At 37.2% G+C, this 17,216-nt stretch overlaps 1 protein-coding gene across 20 annotated transcripts in view; it reads left to right on the top strand.

Moving 5' to 3' along the window:
* The window catches only part of DMD (dystrophin), a 2,667,987-nt gene that overhangs the window by 2,065,208 nt on the left and 585,563 nt on the right, over positions 1-17,216 (top strand). For all 20 annotated transcript variants that reach the window (XM_086387503.1, XM_086387509.1, XM_086387510.1 and 17 more), the window contains one exon: positions 10,382-10,593. In XM_086387503.1, coding sequence (XP_086243629.1) covers positions 10,382-10,593 — 212 coding nt within the window. The remainder of the gene's footprint in view (positions 1-10,381; positions 10,594-17,216) is intronic.

Here is a 17,216-nt window from a genome sequence, read left to right as displayed (position 1 = left end):
AAATCACAACTAGCTGTTGAGCAGTCATCGACAGGAGGACTGCGTCTGCATGCTAAGTCACTTCAGTCGTGTCCAACTCTTTGCAACACTGTGGACTGTAGCCCACTAAGTTCCTCTGTTCATGGGATTCTCCAGGCAAGAATATTGGAGTGGGTTGCCATGCCCTCCTCCAGGGGATCTTCCCCACCCAGGGATGGAACCTGCGTCTCATGTCTCCTGCATCTCTTATGTCTCCTGTATTGGCAAGTGGGTTCTTTACCACTAGCACCACCTGGGAAGCCCAAGGGACCCACTAAGAAAGATACTCCATGTTCAGCGATAAAGGAGAAGCTGCAATGAGATGGTAGGAGGGGCACAATCATAATAAAATAAAATCCCATACCCGCTGGGTGGGCAACCCACAAACAGGAAAATAATGGTACCGAAGAAGTTCTCGCAACCAAAGAAGTTGTGAAGGTTTTGAGCCCCAAATCTGGCTTCCCAGCCTGGGGATCTGGTAAAGGGACTCAGAATCCCCAGAGAGTCTGACTTTGAAGGCCAGTGAGATTGAACTGCAGGACTTCCACAGGACTGGGGGAAACAGAGACTCCACTATGGGAGGGCACAAACAAAAACCTGTGCACATCAGGACCCAGGGGAAAGGAATAGTGACCCCCCACAAGAGACTTACCAGACATACATGCGAGTATTGGAGGGTCTCCAGTAGAGGCATGGGTCAGCATTGGCCGGCTGTGGGAACAAGGGGCGGGGGGTGGAGGACACTGGAAGCAGCAGTCCTGGGAGGTGCCCTTGGTGTGAGCCCTCTTGGAGGTTGCCATTAGCCCTACCACAGAGCCCATAGACCCCAGGGCTGGGTCACCTCAGGACAAACAAAATTGAGAGGGAGGCAGCACAGCCCCACACATCAGCAGACAATTGGATTAAAGTTTTACTGAGCACTCCCTGCCACCAGAGAGACCCAGTTTAACCCACCACGAGCCCTCCCATTAGGGAGCTTACACAAGCCTCTTAGCCTCATCCACCAGAGGGCAGACAGAAGAAGCAAGAACTACAAGCTTGCAGCCTCCTGAAGGAAAACCACAGTCGCATAAAGCTAATCGAAATGAAACGGCATTGGATGATGTCCCAGATGAAGGAACAAGATAAATCTCCAGAAAATAATAATGATAGTAAATGAAGGGAACTTTTTAATGTTGGCTTTAGTTTATTTCAACTGAATTTGAACATGACTGAATATGATTGCCAAGCTATACCATTCCAGGGAAATGATACAGATGTCTATATGCTATTTGTTCATCCAGGCACTGGAATGACTGAGTTCTTCCTAATAGCCTTGTAAGATGAGTTTCTATCTGTGACAGACATATCAAGGAGCATGTATTTCACAGACTGTTAGAGCTGGAAAGAACTCCAGGGATCATCCAATCTACTACCCACCTTTGCTTAATAGCTCAGGATTTGAAAAGTCCTATGGTGTTACAAAAGTGCATAACTGCCTATCTTTCCCCTGTAATTAGGGGCCAAATACTCTGCTCAGTGTCTTGTGTCCAACATTTCTTTAATCTTCATAGATTATTAACCTTCTTGTTATTATTATCCCCATTCTACAGAGAGCAAACCGAGTGTGAAAATAGCATTAAATTATTAATCTTTGGCATGTGCAAACTAACCTTAAATGTTAGACTGATATTATAAAATATTTTTAACTTAATTATTTGTTCTGGGTCTGTCGTCTGTGAATTTAAAATGAAATGCTTGGCTGTTCCTGAATTCCAGCTTTTGGGGGATTTAGAGGAGAAGCATATATTCAAATTAGTCGTAGCAGCTAGGATTTAATCATTTGTCTATAATCCCCCCTTTTGTTTTTCAATTTTTTGGTCTGAAATGTCTTCTCAGACATTGTATTCTGTTTGCACAGCAACCACATTCCTCTGTCCTGTTCCTAAATAGAGTAAATGCCCATTTCTTCTAGCTACATTCGACTTCATGGTTAGTATGTTTCTTCCTCTTCTTAATGGGTTTGAGACTTCTCTATGCAGAGTTTAACTACAGATGAAACTTGTACACAACCATGTTTAAATTCCATGTGGAAGTAGAAGGAACACATCTTTTTAAATTGGAGGATAGTTGCTTTACAATGTTGTGTTGGTTTCTGCCATACAAGAATATGAATCAGTCATAAATATCCATATATCTCCTCCCTTTTGAACCTCCCTCCCACCCCCTAAGAGGAACAAATCTTAATATTTCCTATAAATTGAGTGATTATTATTTTTACTTCCCTTGGCTCCTTATAAATCTTTGACTATAAAACATTGATGTATACTCACATTACTCAAGGTATAGTTGTACCCTAAGTTTATACAAGAATAGAATAATGATGATTTCTTTGTTTTCAGTACCCTTCTTGATAATGCCTAGCCTTTTGCTGACTGTTTTGGCCTCAGGGAACATTTTGATTACCATATTTTCTTCCTGATACTAGCAAATGGTTCACAGTGTATTAAACTTCAATTGGGAAAAATTTCCTTACAGTTGACCACAGTTAAATAGATGACACTCTTTACCCATTCAAATGACCTCAAAAAATTTACTTGTAATTTAAATATTTAAGCTCAGTGCTTTCTACCTGGAACTCATATACTCTTGGACTCATTGAGATCCACAGAGTGCTCCCCCTAGCAGATTACAAATGTTTGCTGGTAATTATAATGTCTGTACAGAGAAACAATAACACCTTACTTTAGTATGGTCCTTGAGTCTTTTATCCATTATTGAATTTTACCTTCACGATGATACAACTATCAGTATTTCAGTTTTGCAATTGAGGAACTTGAAGCTGTGATGAATCAACTTATGCAAACTACAATACCTATTTCATCACAAATCCAGGGCTATAGCCCATTACTAACTGCTAGTCAAGGTTTCTTTCTGAAACTTAGTCACAGTGATTTCTAATTCTCAGACAGTAACTTGAGTACAGAAATTGGAACAGAGCTGTTCTTTGTTCTCTGGCAATATATATATTAAAAAAGTCAGTCATTTCAGTTTTGAACATTTTCCCTTAGAAAAGATGTTGAGGGAATTTATATCAGTCAAGATCATATATTGATAATCAAGCATAGCTAGCTTAAAAACTTGAAGTAAAAGACTGGTTAGTACTAAATCAACTGAACTGTTTCTTTCTCTGCAGTATTGTGGTTCTTGACATGATTGCTTGGTTTCCAATTTGACACTTCTGGAGATCTGGAAATCAGGACACATGCTGAGTCTCAGTCTGTCATCCTGAGCCCTAGCATTGATTATTTATTCCTTTCATTGTCCAGCATCTACTTACTGCACAATTCCCTTGAGAAGCTTACCCTATTGGACCTCTGAAAGATGAAATACACACATTAGGGTAGCTCTTCAGTTACCAACAGGTACTGATTATCTGAGTTTATAAACATATATTTCTTATTATTTCATTTTTGTATGTCAGATGAGTCTGATATAAATATAAATCTACAGAATGGGACCAAGTACATTGCCATAATATATCTTTGGTCTGTCATTAATATCCTGGGTGAAGTGTTGCAAGTATGGTGAAATTCTGTAGTTTGAATTGTTGCCCAATTATGAACACTTACCAACTCTAACTACCTTGATGGTCCATCTCCAAATTAACTTTTCTCTTTGATGATCTTCAGATTTTATATTTACTTTCATTCCTTCATAAAATGAAATAGATTTAAAAAATTCTAAAATTCTCTTCTGTATACATTCTTTAGGGTCTACTCTTAGGATAGCTATATCAATTATACTCTTTTTTTTTTTTTTGCTATGTCACATGGCTGGTAGGATCTTATTTCCCCAACCAAGAACTGAACCTGGGCCCTTGGCAGTAAAAGTGCAGACATTCCTAACCACTGGACCTCCAGGACATTCCCTGCATTGCCTTTTTAAATTTGCATAACTGATGGCTGCTCCATTAGTCTCTACATACTGATTTGGTTCTCTGACTCTAGTCTTACTCACTGTCCAGTGAGTGTTTGTCAAAAACCCTTTATCACACAAATCTAAGTACTCAATCATATTGTGTCCTTGGTGCAACATTGCATCTCTTATTCATATCTGCTCAAGCAATACATATTTCACATCAGCCCTTTTCAAAAAGCTGAATTCTCCAAAGTTGTATGTATAATACATTTTACAAGTCTTGAAAATATATTATTAAATTTTTATTGAAGTACGATATACATGAGGAAAAGTGCACATCACATAAATGTCTAGCTTGGTGAATGTGCGGAAACAGATTACAACTGTGTAAACAGCACCCAAATCAAGAAAAACTATGTTAGAGGACCCTTAAAAGTCTCTATCATGTCTCTTTCAGTGAGTACCAGTCCCACAAAGGTAACAGCTATCTTGACGTCTATAATCATCTTACTTTTTCCTGGTTTTGCACATTTTATAAATAGAATAATACAGTATGTCCTTGGTTTTGGCTAACTTCTTTCCATCACCATTATGTTTGTGAGATTAATACATCTTATTGAATATAGATGTAGATATTTAATTCTCATTGCTGGGTAGTATTCTATTGACAAATTTACCACAAGGTATTTATCCATTCCAGTATGGCAACTGGGAATGTGGGTACTTTCCAAGGTGGATACAATCTTCTAATTTTGTACATGTCTTTTGGTGAATATTAAGTATGCATTTCTCTGGGATATATACCTGGGAGTGGCCTATAAGTCAAATCATGTTTAAATATATTTGACAAGTAGACTAGAGAAATCTCTGGTGTTTATCTTTTTGTAAAGAAAATAATCTCTCTATAATTTCTGCTCTGCAAAATGGATTCTCACATATGGTTAGTTATTTCACAAGGGGTGATACATCTGCTGTCTGTCTTTCAAGTATTCATCTGATTGTACTTATGTTAATAACAATATAGTTTATTGTTGTGATTATCCTCTGGAGTCAGTATGTTTCAAAATTTGAAAATGCCCATAAAAATATCCTTATCCAATAAACACATGCACTTGTCTATGTTACTTAGTCTAAGATTTAATTAAAAAGACAGACTGAGGCAAAAAGACATGCAGCAGATTTTCTCTGACCTACAGTTTAAGAATGTCAGAGAGAGATCATTGATTAGTTTTGACTTACTGGATTCCTCCCCCCACAGTTATTTTTAATTTATGGATTTTTTGAATCAGATGAGACTACTCCACTGGTAAACATGAATATTAAAGATGTTTTATACATGAAAATATGGTCAATGCAAAGGCATTAAATCAAAAACAAAGGATGCCCAGAGAATATTTATTTGCTTATAATAGAGATCGTAGAAAGTAAGAGGAAAATAATGAGGGAAATCTGAAAGACTTAATCCAGTTTTTAAATTATATGGACTTGAAATGCAATAGATGGTGATTGCGTTCAGAGAAGAAAGACTCAATGTCCTGTGTAAGAGTTAACCTTGGAAGTGTTGACTTGGCCAAAAAGTTCCTTCTGGTTTTTCTGTAGCATCGTATGGAAAAGCCCCAAAGAACTTTTTGGCCAACCTGTAGCACTTGTACATTATTCTAGAGAGGAAACATGGATACTTGAAAAAGCATGAATGGACAATTCATTTGGCAGTTATCAAAAGTATACCATGTGCCAACCATGGGGCTACGCTCTAAGAAAATTTTTAAATGAATAAAATTCTAACCTAGACTAGATTCCCCTAGAAGCAGACCTTGAAACAATGGCTTAAGTAACAATGACTTACTTATATGATGATCTCAGGCAGTACCTGTAGGAGAGTAGGACAGTGAAATATGTAAAGGAAAGAAGCCAGTAATTGAGCCAATTACTGAGCAGGTTACTGCTGTGAACAACTAGAGTCCAGCCCCAGTTAGTGAAGTCTGAGTGAAAGTGAAAGTTAAAGTGAAGTCACTCAGTCATGTCTGACTCTTTGTGACCCCATGAACTATAGCCCACCAGGCTCTTCTGTCCATGGGATTTTCCAGGCAAGAATACTGGAGTGGGTTGCCATTTCCTTCTCCAGGGGATCTTCTTGACCCAGGGATTGAACCCAAGTCTCCTGCATTGCAGGCAGACTCTTTACCATCTGAGCCACCAGGGAAGCCCTTAAGTCTGAGAGATGGTGAAAAATACACCTGACAGTTGTTATCAATAAGGGGCAGTTATCTCCCACATCTCATCCATCATTGGCTGATTGACTTGTCAGTTCTCTACAGTAAGATTTCTACCACTCTACTAAAATCATTTTCTGCATGATCTTCAGGAAATCTCTTGTGGTCAAAGCCAGTGGATACTTTTGGTATGGGTTTTTGGAAATCTGACTGCTTAGGTCCAGGTGTTGGCTCTTGTATTCACTATCTGTATGACCTTAGGCCAGTTCTTTAACATAGCCCCTATTTCTTCATTGGTTAAATGAGGAGAACAGCAACAACAGTAATGACACAAACAATGATACCTACTTCATAAGATTATCATGGTGGTTAAATGAGTTACATGTAAAGAGCTTAACACAGTACTTTAAGCACAGAGGGTATTCAAATAATGTTTTATTATGATTTGTATTGGCTCCTGTGACATCTGTGGTATATGAAAGTTTAACCACACTTGTGGTTTTGAAATTTTCTCTTATCCACGTTTCTTTGGACGTGCCCTTTCCAGGTGGTCCTCCTTCCTTTCTAGCCATTCATCCGTCTGATTGACTATTTATGCTGTATCCTGTCTTTGTGCTGTATTTTCCAGGACTCCATCTTTAACCCTCTGTTTTGCTCAGTCTATACACCATACCAATGAGCATGTGTTCATATTGGTGGCTTCAATTTTTACTTTTCTCTAGTGATCTCTAATCCTGAATTTCTCTGTCTCCCAAAATACACAGCTGTGCCGTGCATAGCATCTTCAGTCCAAGTGACTGAAATGATAGTCCTATATGGAAGATCCTCAGAACTTTCCACTGGATCAGTCTAAGACTGAACTCATTGCCTTTTCCTTAGAACCATTAATCTGTATTCCTTGTGAAAGTGAAAGCATTGTTGCTCAGCCATTTCTCTTTGCAACCCCAAGGACTGGAGCCCACCAGGCTTCTCTGTCTGTGGAATTCTCAGGCAAGAATACTGGAGTGGGTAGCCATTCTCTTCTCCAGGGGATCTTCCTGATCGAGGGATCAAACCCTGGTCTCCTGCATTATGAGCAGATTAGATTCTTTACCACTGAGCCACCAGGGAAGCCCCTTTATTCCTTGAGGAGATGATAAATAACACCTTCATTTAACAGGCACCAACCAATCAGCAGTCAGGGAATCTTAGACTCCATTGTTTCCCCAGTGCTTAGGCTAATGCCTGGTATCAATAGATGGTAAAGAAAATGGTAATTGGCAGGATGGAAATATTGATGCAGAGGGGTAGACGGATTGTTGAGTAACCTATAAATCTGTTTCTTTAAGTATTATCTCATGATCATCCACAATTGAAGGTCAGAGATGAGAAAGCACATCTTTAGTGGGGTGCATACCCAGTAAACCATTTTCTGTTAGTAATTTATACACACATGACCCCTTGGGGATAAAAACCTTCATTGCTGTGATTGCACAGGCACTCAAATGGGATGTTTGTCTGAAATGATGGTATAGACTATAGAAGCTTCCTTCTTTTTCAACAATTAAGAAATATCTACCCACATGATCAGAGAAACTGTTTTCCTTCTTTCTCATATAGAGTGATAGCCTTTTAAAAATATAAATTATGTCTATCCTATTGAAATGAATATAAGATGTGTAAAATATTCACTGGCATAAATGCAAATGGCTTACCATGTTTTTGTCAAAAAATACTAGGCGTTCTAAACATTTTGATAGCATAGTAAAATGTTACCAATTAAGGCTAATTAAGGCAAATTGTAATCATAGCCTTTTAGAGGAAAGTCAATTTTATTATTTCCAAATACATGTAATATGCATATAACAATAGGCCAAGGAAAATAAAGAAGTGCCAGCTATGCATAGCAAACCAGCCTGCTATGATAAGTTGGAAAATGGTTTGCAATCAGGTTATCAATTGTTTCTATGATTGATAAAAAATTCCAGAACACTTAAAGAGACGTTTGCTTATATTTTAAATTGCTTTTTTATGATAGCATTTACACTAGTAATTTTGTAAACTGAAGATTAAACAGACTAGTTAATAACTGTAAATCTCAACTATAATAAGTGCTATACTACCCAGTGGGGGAACAACAGCAATGCAACAAGCAAACAAAAAAAATGGTTTTCACAGATTACAAGGAGGTACTGACATTTAAACAGAGGGTGACATGTTAAGCAAAGTTGAAATATAATATGCTGAGTGGATTTGCAATGCAGAGCAAACACCCAAACCAAAATGAATTCAATAAAACAGTATCTATCATGAGTGTCACTTACTCAGTTTTACCTATTCCAGGCACCAGATTCTTTCATTCATGTCACAGGCACTAATCTTGTGGGGTCTATTTAGCCCTGATGGTTATTTATAAAATATCTCAAGTACTTCTTTAACTCATAACTTGGAATAATTTAAGAGAGGCAACAACAGGTTTAATTAAGAAGACCTAAGCTTATGCCATGAAATAAGAAGCACAATACTGTGCTGTATAAATTTTATTTGTCCGTTGCCCATCTCTACCGCATTCTCCACTCTGGGAGGCTAATGTGTGTCATCAGTGGTCTCCCATGTCCTCTGGCTTCCAGTTGATTTAGCCACTGGGAAGTGGGAGTTGGAAATAGAATAAAGAGGGCAGAGAGGTCAGGATATTTATTCTGCTAGTTCCCTACCCATGAAGTTGCTTCAGGCTATGTCCCTTGACAAAAGGTTACTGCTCTTCTCAAGGTGCTTTCTTATGACTCTCAGCTTCTGGCCACTTCTCCCTCCCCTGATATCTTGGGCCTAGATGTAGTAACATCTCCACTGCTGCAAGACCCAGTTTCTTATATTATCTCTGGTGATTTTCCTACACCCTGATTGTGTTATAATTTGTTCCTTTGTAACTAAATCGCTCAGATTATCCAGGCCAGATCAAGCTGAGATATTCCACAGGACAGTGTGGGGACACTGAAGGGTTTAAGTGAGGGAGTGGAGTGATTAGATTTATCTTGTTTATTACTTTGTCTACAATATGCAAGTTACATTGGAAAATAGACTTGAGGCAGAGAGACTATGTAGTCTGCTGCAAACATAGGCAGAAAATGATAGAGCTTTGCATTGGCAATGTGTGGAAACAAGGAAGGAGTTCTGTATGACAGAAATTAGTAGCCAATTATATATGGTGTTTTGCAAGGCTTAGGGAAAATTCTAGAATGTCAGATTTCCTGCTTAAGGAATAAAATAAATAGTGGTTTTATTACTTGTTTTCTATGGCATTATTTCCATTTTATGAAATCAGCTTAAAGAAAGGATTACATGGCCCTCAAAGAAAAGAAAAAAACAATCTTGTCATGTTTATTTTGAATATTCTAAAATATTCCAGAGCAGAATCTATAGGGAATTGCTATCTTTGACTCACAAGAATATAAAAAAATAGCTTCAGTGTAAGTCTGTCCTACTTGTAGAATATAACTGGCGTGAATTCTAAAATATTGTTACAAGAAGTTTCTAAATATGCAGGAAAAAAAATTTTGAGACCAAGTAGTTTTCTTGGGAGTTGAGAGAAATATCAATAGGGGAGTGAGGAAGTGAGATAGGTAAGGCAAGACAGCCAGTTAAGGATGATGCATAATCAAGCAGGTTACCACGATGACCCACTAGAGCTTTATCCCACTGGGAAAGCTCTGGAACCTTTATAAAACACATATCTCAAAGTTATCTTCCCTAGCATCAAGGGTGCTCTCATGTTCATACCCCAGTGCCTACCATCAGCCATTGATGAGAGGCTGCTTCTGGGAGGCAGGGTGGTGAGAGAGTGGAGAGGGGATGGCAAAGCATACTCTTTGGGGCAACACAAAGCCTACAAGCAACAAAATGTCAGTGATAGTATTGGAAATAAGGCTGCTGGGCACTGAAGTGATAAGGGTGGGGAATTTGGACATTCTGTTATAGGAGCTTTCAAAAAGGTTATTGATATTTTGCTCCAGAGATGAAGAACAGACAGAGTTAAATTTTTCACTTATACTATTGATGTTCTAGGTCACTTTCAGGAAGTTGACTTAACAAAAACTCATGTTTGCCTTTAAAAAAAGTAAGAAATACTACTGTCCGTCATGCTAGCTGTAACACAATGAGCAATTTCTTTCATAAGTAATAAAAAATGTGAGATAATATTTGGATGTTCAATTTCATATGTCTTCTCCAGACTAGCATTTACTCCCACATATTCATTTTTCCTTCTCTTTCAGTTGAAAGAATTCAGAGTCAGTGGGATGAAGTACAGGAACACCTTCAGAACCGGAGGCAGCAGTTAAATGAAATGTTAAAGGATTCAACACAATGGCTGGAAGCTAAGGAAGAAGCTGAGCAGGTGGTGGGGCAGGCCAGAGCCAAGCTTGAGACATGGAAGGAGGGTCCCTACACAATGGATGCAATCCAAAGGAAGATCACAGAAACCAAGGTTAGTATCAAAGATATGTTCTTAAAATACACTGGATAAAATTATACCGTGGATTAAAATTTAATGGTTTTGTATGTAAATTTATTAAAAGAAAACATAGACTGAGGGAAAAAAATCTATATAGTCTTCTTGGATGGATGGCTTCCATTTGTAAATTAGTCATTGTTTAGACTACACCAAGCTACACAGCTTGTTTTTAATACTAGACTTATTTGAAAAATAAACCCTGAAATCTCAATAGGTGAGTTACAGTGATGATTAATTCCTTGGTTGTGTCATAGTCCAATAGAGGTCAAAAAACTCTTCTTGGGAGCTTTCCCCTAAATGGTGAGTTGCAGATTCAGGATTTTCTAATTTTATTAAACTATAATTTTAAAATCATGTCTGCCCTAAGTCACCACAGAAGAATAAGAGAGAATGTGGTAAAGACATGGGGTTTTAGGGCCAGGCCTCAAAATTGTGGACATTACTTCCATCCATATCCCATTGACCAGAACTTATTCCAAATTTAATTTCAGGAAGAATAAGTTGGAGTAACAAACTGGTGAACTTTTAGCTGCTCCTTGCCATAGCTAGTTTTCCAAAGGGTCTGAACAGCTAAGAGGACACAGTTTTTATTTCTATGACAAGAATGTTAGAAAGCCATAAGTTTGTAGTATTTCACAAACTTAGTACATTTGTTGGAGGCATCATCTAAGTGAACAAAAATTTTCTCTTTCATAAGATATTTGTTACCACTAAAATGTTCTCCCTTTGACAAGGGTAGATGAATTAGGAATTTCTAAGGATGGTTTTTCCAATTTCTCATTTGATTATGTGAAATACAGAATCCGTGTGGTTATTCTTGAGGGTTCTGCTCTCATCAATCAGGTACTCAGTATGTCACGCTATTTCATTTTTCTCTCAAAAATTTAAGATTCTATGAATCTAGCAGATAATGGAACAGATTGGTTAACTGGTAAGGAGAGATTACATGGAAAAGTAGTTTGGACTGGACCCTTGGGTTAGAAATGAGGGGAAGGAGAGGTGAGAGGTGTATAAAGATAGAAATGATCAGAGCAAGAAGACTCTGAAAATTGGCAGTTAAGAAATACTCTTAAAACATACAAGAACCCTAAAGTGATGGCAAGAATAATTAAGGTTTAATAGCTTCTGAAAGAGCAAGGGGCTTTAAATAAGAGACGGAAAGAGTTGCAAAAGTAAATATGAGAGGAGGAAACAAAACAGTTTTTTCATCAAAACAAGCAAGATGTTTTGGACACCTAAAACAAAGACAAGATTATATTATAATTGCCATCCTTATCAAACTTTTGAAATAAAAATTTTCTTTTGAATAGTCAGTCTAAAACTGTGCCTTAAAATGGCTCAGCCATTATCTTTGGAAACTTATGTTTTTGTTTGTGATATTTAGGAATTTAATGATATATATTGTTACAACTTCAGTGTAGGTTCCTAACACAAATAAAGATGACTAAAGCTGTAATTTTCATGTCCATTTCCTAAATAACATATGCTAAAGCTAAAGTAATACTAATACTGACATTTAGAGAATACTTGGTACTTGTCAAAAACTATGCTAATCACTGCATATATTGGCTTAGTTCATCCTCCCGAAAACTTTTCATGAAAAATAGTATTATTGTTCCCAGTTTACGTATAAGAAAATTGAAAGCCTAGTGAAGTTCAGTAACTTCTCTTAATAGCAATAGAGTTGGAATATGAATGCAGAGCAATTACTTTTGTAAATGACCTCCCAGATTTCTTCTTTAACCCACTGTCTGTGTGGCTTAAACAGATCAAAAAACACTGAAAGTATCCAAAAGGGAGAAAATTGTAGTTGTGAACTGACAAATAAGATTACCAGTGAGCCAACAGGTGGAAAATGAAAGTAGTGAAACAGCCTACTAGGGAGAAGTTTTCATATTCCATTTTACTGTGGAAAAACTAAAAAGATAAGTGTAGATTATATTCCATTTTTAATGAAACTCCAATGTTTAATTCTTATAAAAGTCAGGGAGCCTGATAAAGTGGAGGACTGCCTTTATGTCTGCTGTGTTATCACTCCTGAGTGATATTAGCTGGCTTATCACTTACAGTTTTCTTTTAGGAAAAAAGTGTGAAGATAGACATAATAGACACTGGTTAATTTGACCAGAATCTCCTTACTCCATGAATTCTTTCTTACTCTCTGTATCTAGGATTAGCATAGAGATGGTGAGCCTAATAGTCAGTCATCAGACTGTATCTATAAACTTGGAGAGCTGTAATTACAGTAGCCAGCTTTCCTTGGAGTAGCATCGCTGATGACTACCCTCCTCGTCACAATGAAATAGTTTCAAAGCCAACCACTGGCCCTGTTATACTCTTTGAAAACTGAAACCAGTCGTCATACCTGAACTACTGAAAAAAATCACTCATCATTCTGATATTTTAATGATTCATAATTGCTACCATTTGTCTATAGTTTCTTCTGCTTATCTACATATTTTTAATTGTCTTCATATTGTAGATAAAATTTTGAATTCTTATTTTAAAGGTAGTATTATCATATAAATATATATGTTGCTGTATAAGTTTTAATAATTATCATTTTAACTATAATATTGCATTCAGTTCCATCTTTCACCATTTCCCTACTAATTTAGAAAACCTCTGCTCTTGGTTAGACAAAATAGTAGATTAAACACTGAAATAACAGCCCCTTCACAAAGTAAAAGTCAAATCTGAGATGGCATCTGAGAAAAGTCCATCTTGAAAGCATGTACAAGGTAGAAGGAGATAGCAGCAGGAGAGTATTTGGCAAAAGAATAGACTGTAGATGGTCCACTGAGTCAACAGTTAATGAGCAGATCATTAAGAGATGCCCATAATGTATGTCTAGTTTCTTTCTTTCCTATAATAACCCTGACTTTTTTGTAAACAAAGCATAAAGTAAGTAGGTGATTTTGTTAACTGCACGGCTTCATTTGCTCTTCTACATGGACCTAGTAAAGTAATATATATATATATTTTTTGAGATGGAAAGACAGATATTAGGGGAAATCATGCAGGATTTCCATCCTAATCAAAATATTTGCCAATAGGCCATAGCAGAAGAGATGATGCCATTTAATTTTTGTAAGAGGTAAGATGGCACACCATTGGCACCTAAAACTGCCAGCAGTGGTCATCTTTGGCTTTCTTTTATCTGGCACAATCTAGGTTTACTCCACAACCTGTTTCCCAGGCTGTTAAGACTAGTCTAAACTTGGCAGTGGATTCTTTGGAAAAAGTATTTCTTAATGATTTTAAACTTTCTTTTCTGGTGTCAAGAGAGATTTACCCAGACTCAGAGTTTTCATTTATTTTTCCCCCTTTCAGCTTTTGAAAGAGCAATTCCTTTTTTGTCTGTCTTGTGATTGCTTTTGTGTCAAATTCAGCATAAAAGCTTTTCAAACGTGATGGCATTAGCTGTTTTGTGCTTGGCTGAGCTAAGAGTACATGAATTCAATAGAGAAGTGAAATCTTGTTTGAGCCTAGCTGATTTGGCTATATAATACTTAAAACTATCTGAGGTGAGAAACTCAGTAATTTATCAAATTATTAAATACAGGTTTCTGAGGCTGTAAAATATCTAGTTTTGAAGACATTCATTTGGGAATGGAAACAGAGTGTAATCATGTAATTAATAATAATTTTAAAAGTTGATCTTATATGTAGTAAATCTAGTAGCTTTTTGATGATTGAAAATTATTTTACTAGAAAGAAACTAACCAGGGAGAACTTCTTTTTCAAACATAGATGCAGAGCCTGACTGTTTTCATTTTAAGAGGGAATAAGTGGTATTAGATAGTATCTTTATCTACCGAAAAGATATATATACAGTAATGGAAGCTAAATCCTCCTTTCACATATTTTATTTACTATTTAGATGAGCATTGGAGAAGGAAATGGCAGCCCACTCCAGTGTTCTTGCCTGGAGAATCCCAGGGATGGAGGAGCTTGGTGGGCTGCCGTCTATGGGGTCTCACAGAGTCGGACACGACTGAAGCGACTTAGCAGCAGCAGATGAGCATAAAATTAAACCAGCAAATTGACCCCAATGGTAGTTTTAGGCTTGGATTTCTGATACGGTAATGACAAATTTTTATTAGAAAACTTCTTGCTAGGACCTGCCATTTATTCATGCATTTTCTATATTTCCTTTTGCTCTCCCCTAAAGATTCCGTGTGATTAAGGAGAAAGAATCAATACCTAATGGTACTTTTCCTCTCAAAGTATGTATGAGTATATTAAACTTCTCAAAGCATACAGAGTGCTTCCTACATCACTGATAGAGCACAAGAAAAATAATGGGTAGTTTCCCAGGTCCTACTACAGTATATAAATGTTTAGTGCAGTCACCAAGACTTCGATGGCATTATGCTCTGATTGCACCATATTTTGCCTTAGTTCCTTTTCACAGTTTAACTTATTCCATGCTTGAAAATATGATGTGGCAACTCTGTAAACCCACTCCTCTATACAAGCAGCAAATTGCAAAATTGTTAAAATTGCTTTTTCTAAACTCTGGAAATTAACCAAAGGTTGGCAACAATATGTAATCTACTGAATTTCACTAAGAACAGCAGGGTTTGAGGCTTTTTAACTTGGCTTATTCCCATTACTTTCTTCCAACTACACAGTAGCCTTAAAAATAAACAATCTTAGATATGCAGATGACACCACCCTTATGGCAGAAAGTGAAGAGGAACTCAAAAGCCTCTTGATGAAAGTGAAAGTGGAGAGTGAAAAAGTTGGCTTAAAGCTCAACATTCAAAAAACAAAGATCATGGCATCTGGTCCCATCACTTCATGGGAAATAGATGGGGAAACAGTGGAAACAGTGTCAGACTTTATTTTTGGGGGATCCAAAATCACTGTAGATGGTGATTGCAGCCATGAAATTAAAAGATGCTTACTCCTTGGAAGGAAAGTTATGACCAACCTAGATAGGATATTCAAAAGCAGAGACATTACTTTGCCAACAAAGGTCCGTCTAGTCAAGGCTATGGTTTTTCCTGTGGTCATGTATGGATGTGAGAGTTGGACTGTGAAGAAGGCTGAGCGCTGAAGAATTGATGCTTTTGAACTGTGGTGTTGGAGAAGACTCTTGAGAGTCCCTTGGACTGTAAGGAGATCCAATCAGTCCATTCTGAAGGAGATCAGCCCTGGGATTTCTTTGGAAGAAATGATGCTGAAGCTGAAACTCCAGTACTTTGGCCACCTCATGTGAAGAGTTGACTCATTGGAAAAGACTCTGATGCTGGGAGGGATTGGGGGCAGGAGGAGAAGGGGACGACAGAGGATGAGATGGCTGGATGGCATCACTGACTCGATGGACGTGAGTCTGAGTGAACTCCGGGAGTTGGTGATGGACAGGGAGGCCTGGCGTGCTGCAGTTCATGGGGTCGCAAAGAGTTGGACATAACTGAGCAACTGAACTGAACTGAAAGCTACTAGAGAAAGATAATAGAATTTATATAAAACATATTTTCTGACCACAGCAGTATAAAACTAGAAATCAATTACAGAAAGAAAAATGGGAAAGGTGCAAACATGTGGAGACTAAACAATATGCTACTAAAAAAGCAATGGGCCAATGAAGAAATCAAAAGGGAAATCAGAAAATACCTCAAGACAACTTAAAACTCCAAAAATCTATGGGATGCAGCAAAAGAAGGCTAAGAGGAAAGTTTGTAGTGTTGTAGGCCTTCCTCAAGAAAAAAGAAAAATCTCAAATAAGTAGCCTAACCAACCACCTAAGAGAATTAGAAAAAGAACAAAACCAAAGTCAGCAAAAGGAAGGGAGTAATAAAGATAATATGAGGGGAAATAAAATATTAACAAGCAAAAGAAAAGATCAATGAAACCAGGAGATTTTTTTTGAAAGACAAACAAAATTGATAAACTTTTAGCCAGGCTCACCAAGAAGAGAGAGAAGACACAATAAACAAGATAAATGAAAGAAGAGAAATAACAGTCAATATTAGAGAGATACCAAAAAATTCTTAATACCACAAATACTTACATGCCAACAAATTGGATGGCCCAGAGAAAAAAAGGCAATTTTCTAAAAATATATAATAGGCCAAGATTGAATCAAGAAGAACCAGACAGGGATAAATTGGGAGATTGGAATTGATATATGTACAATATTGATATTTTGTATAGAATAAATAACCAATGAGAATCTATTGTATAGCTCAGAGAACTCTACTCAGTGCTCTGTGGTAACCTAAATGGGAAGGAAATCCAAAAGAGAGGAGATATATGTATATATATATAATTGATTTGCTTTGGAGTACGTTGTAAAGCAGTTATACCCCAATAAAAAGTAATTTCAAAAAAGAATCAAACAATTAGAACAGACTAGTCACTATGGTAAAATTCAGTTTGTAGTTAAAAAAAAAAAGAAAACTCCCAGCAAACAGTAGTCCAGGACCAGATTGATTAACAGGGGAATTCTACCACACATATAAAGAAGAACTAATACCTGTCCTTCTCAAACTTTTCCAAAAAGATTGAAGAGGATAGAACATTCCAGAATTCATTCTACAAGGCCACCATTACCCTAGTGTGAAAACAAGACAAAGACACTACCG

This window comes from Bos grunniens, chromosome X (assembly GCF_055505025.1).
Source record: "Bos grunniens cultivar Pamir isolate PY7600 chromosome X, Bosgru_T2T1.0, whole genome shotgun sequence".
Lineage (NCBI taxonomy): Eukaryota > Metazoa > Chordata > Mammalia > Artiodactyla > Bovidae > Bos > Bos grunniens.
This window is presented reverse-complemented; position numbering and strand designations above follow the sequence as displayed.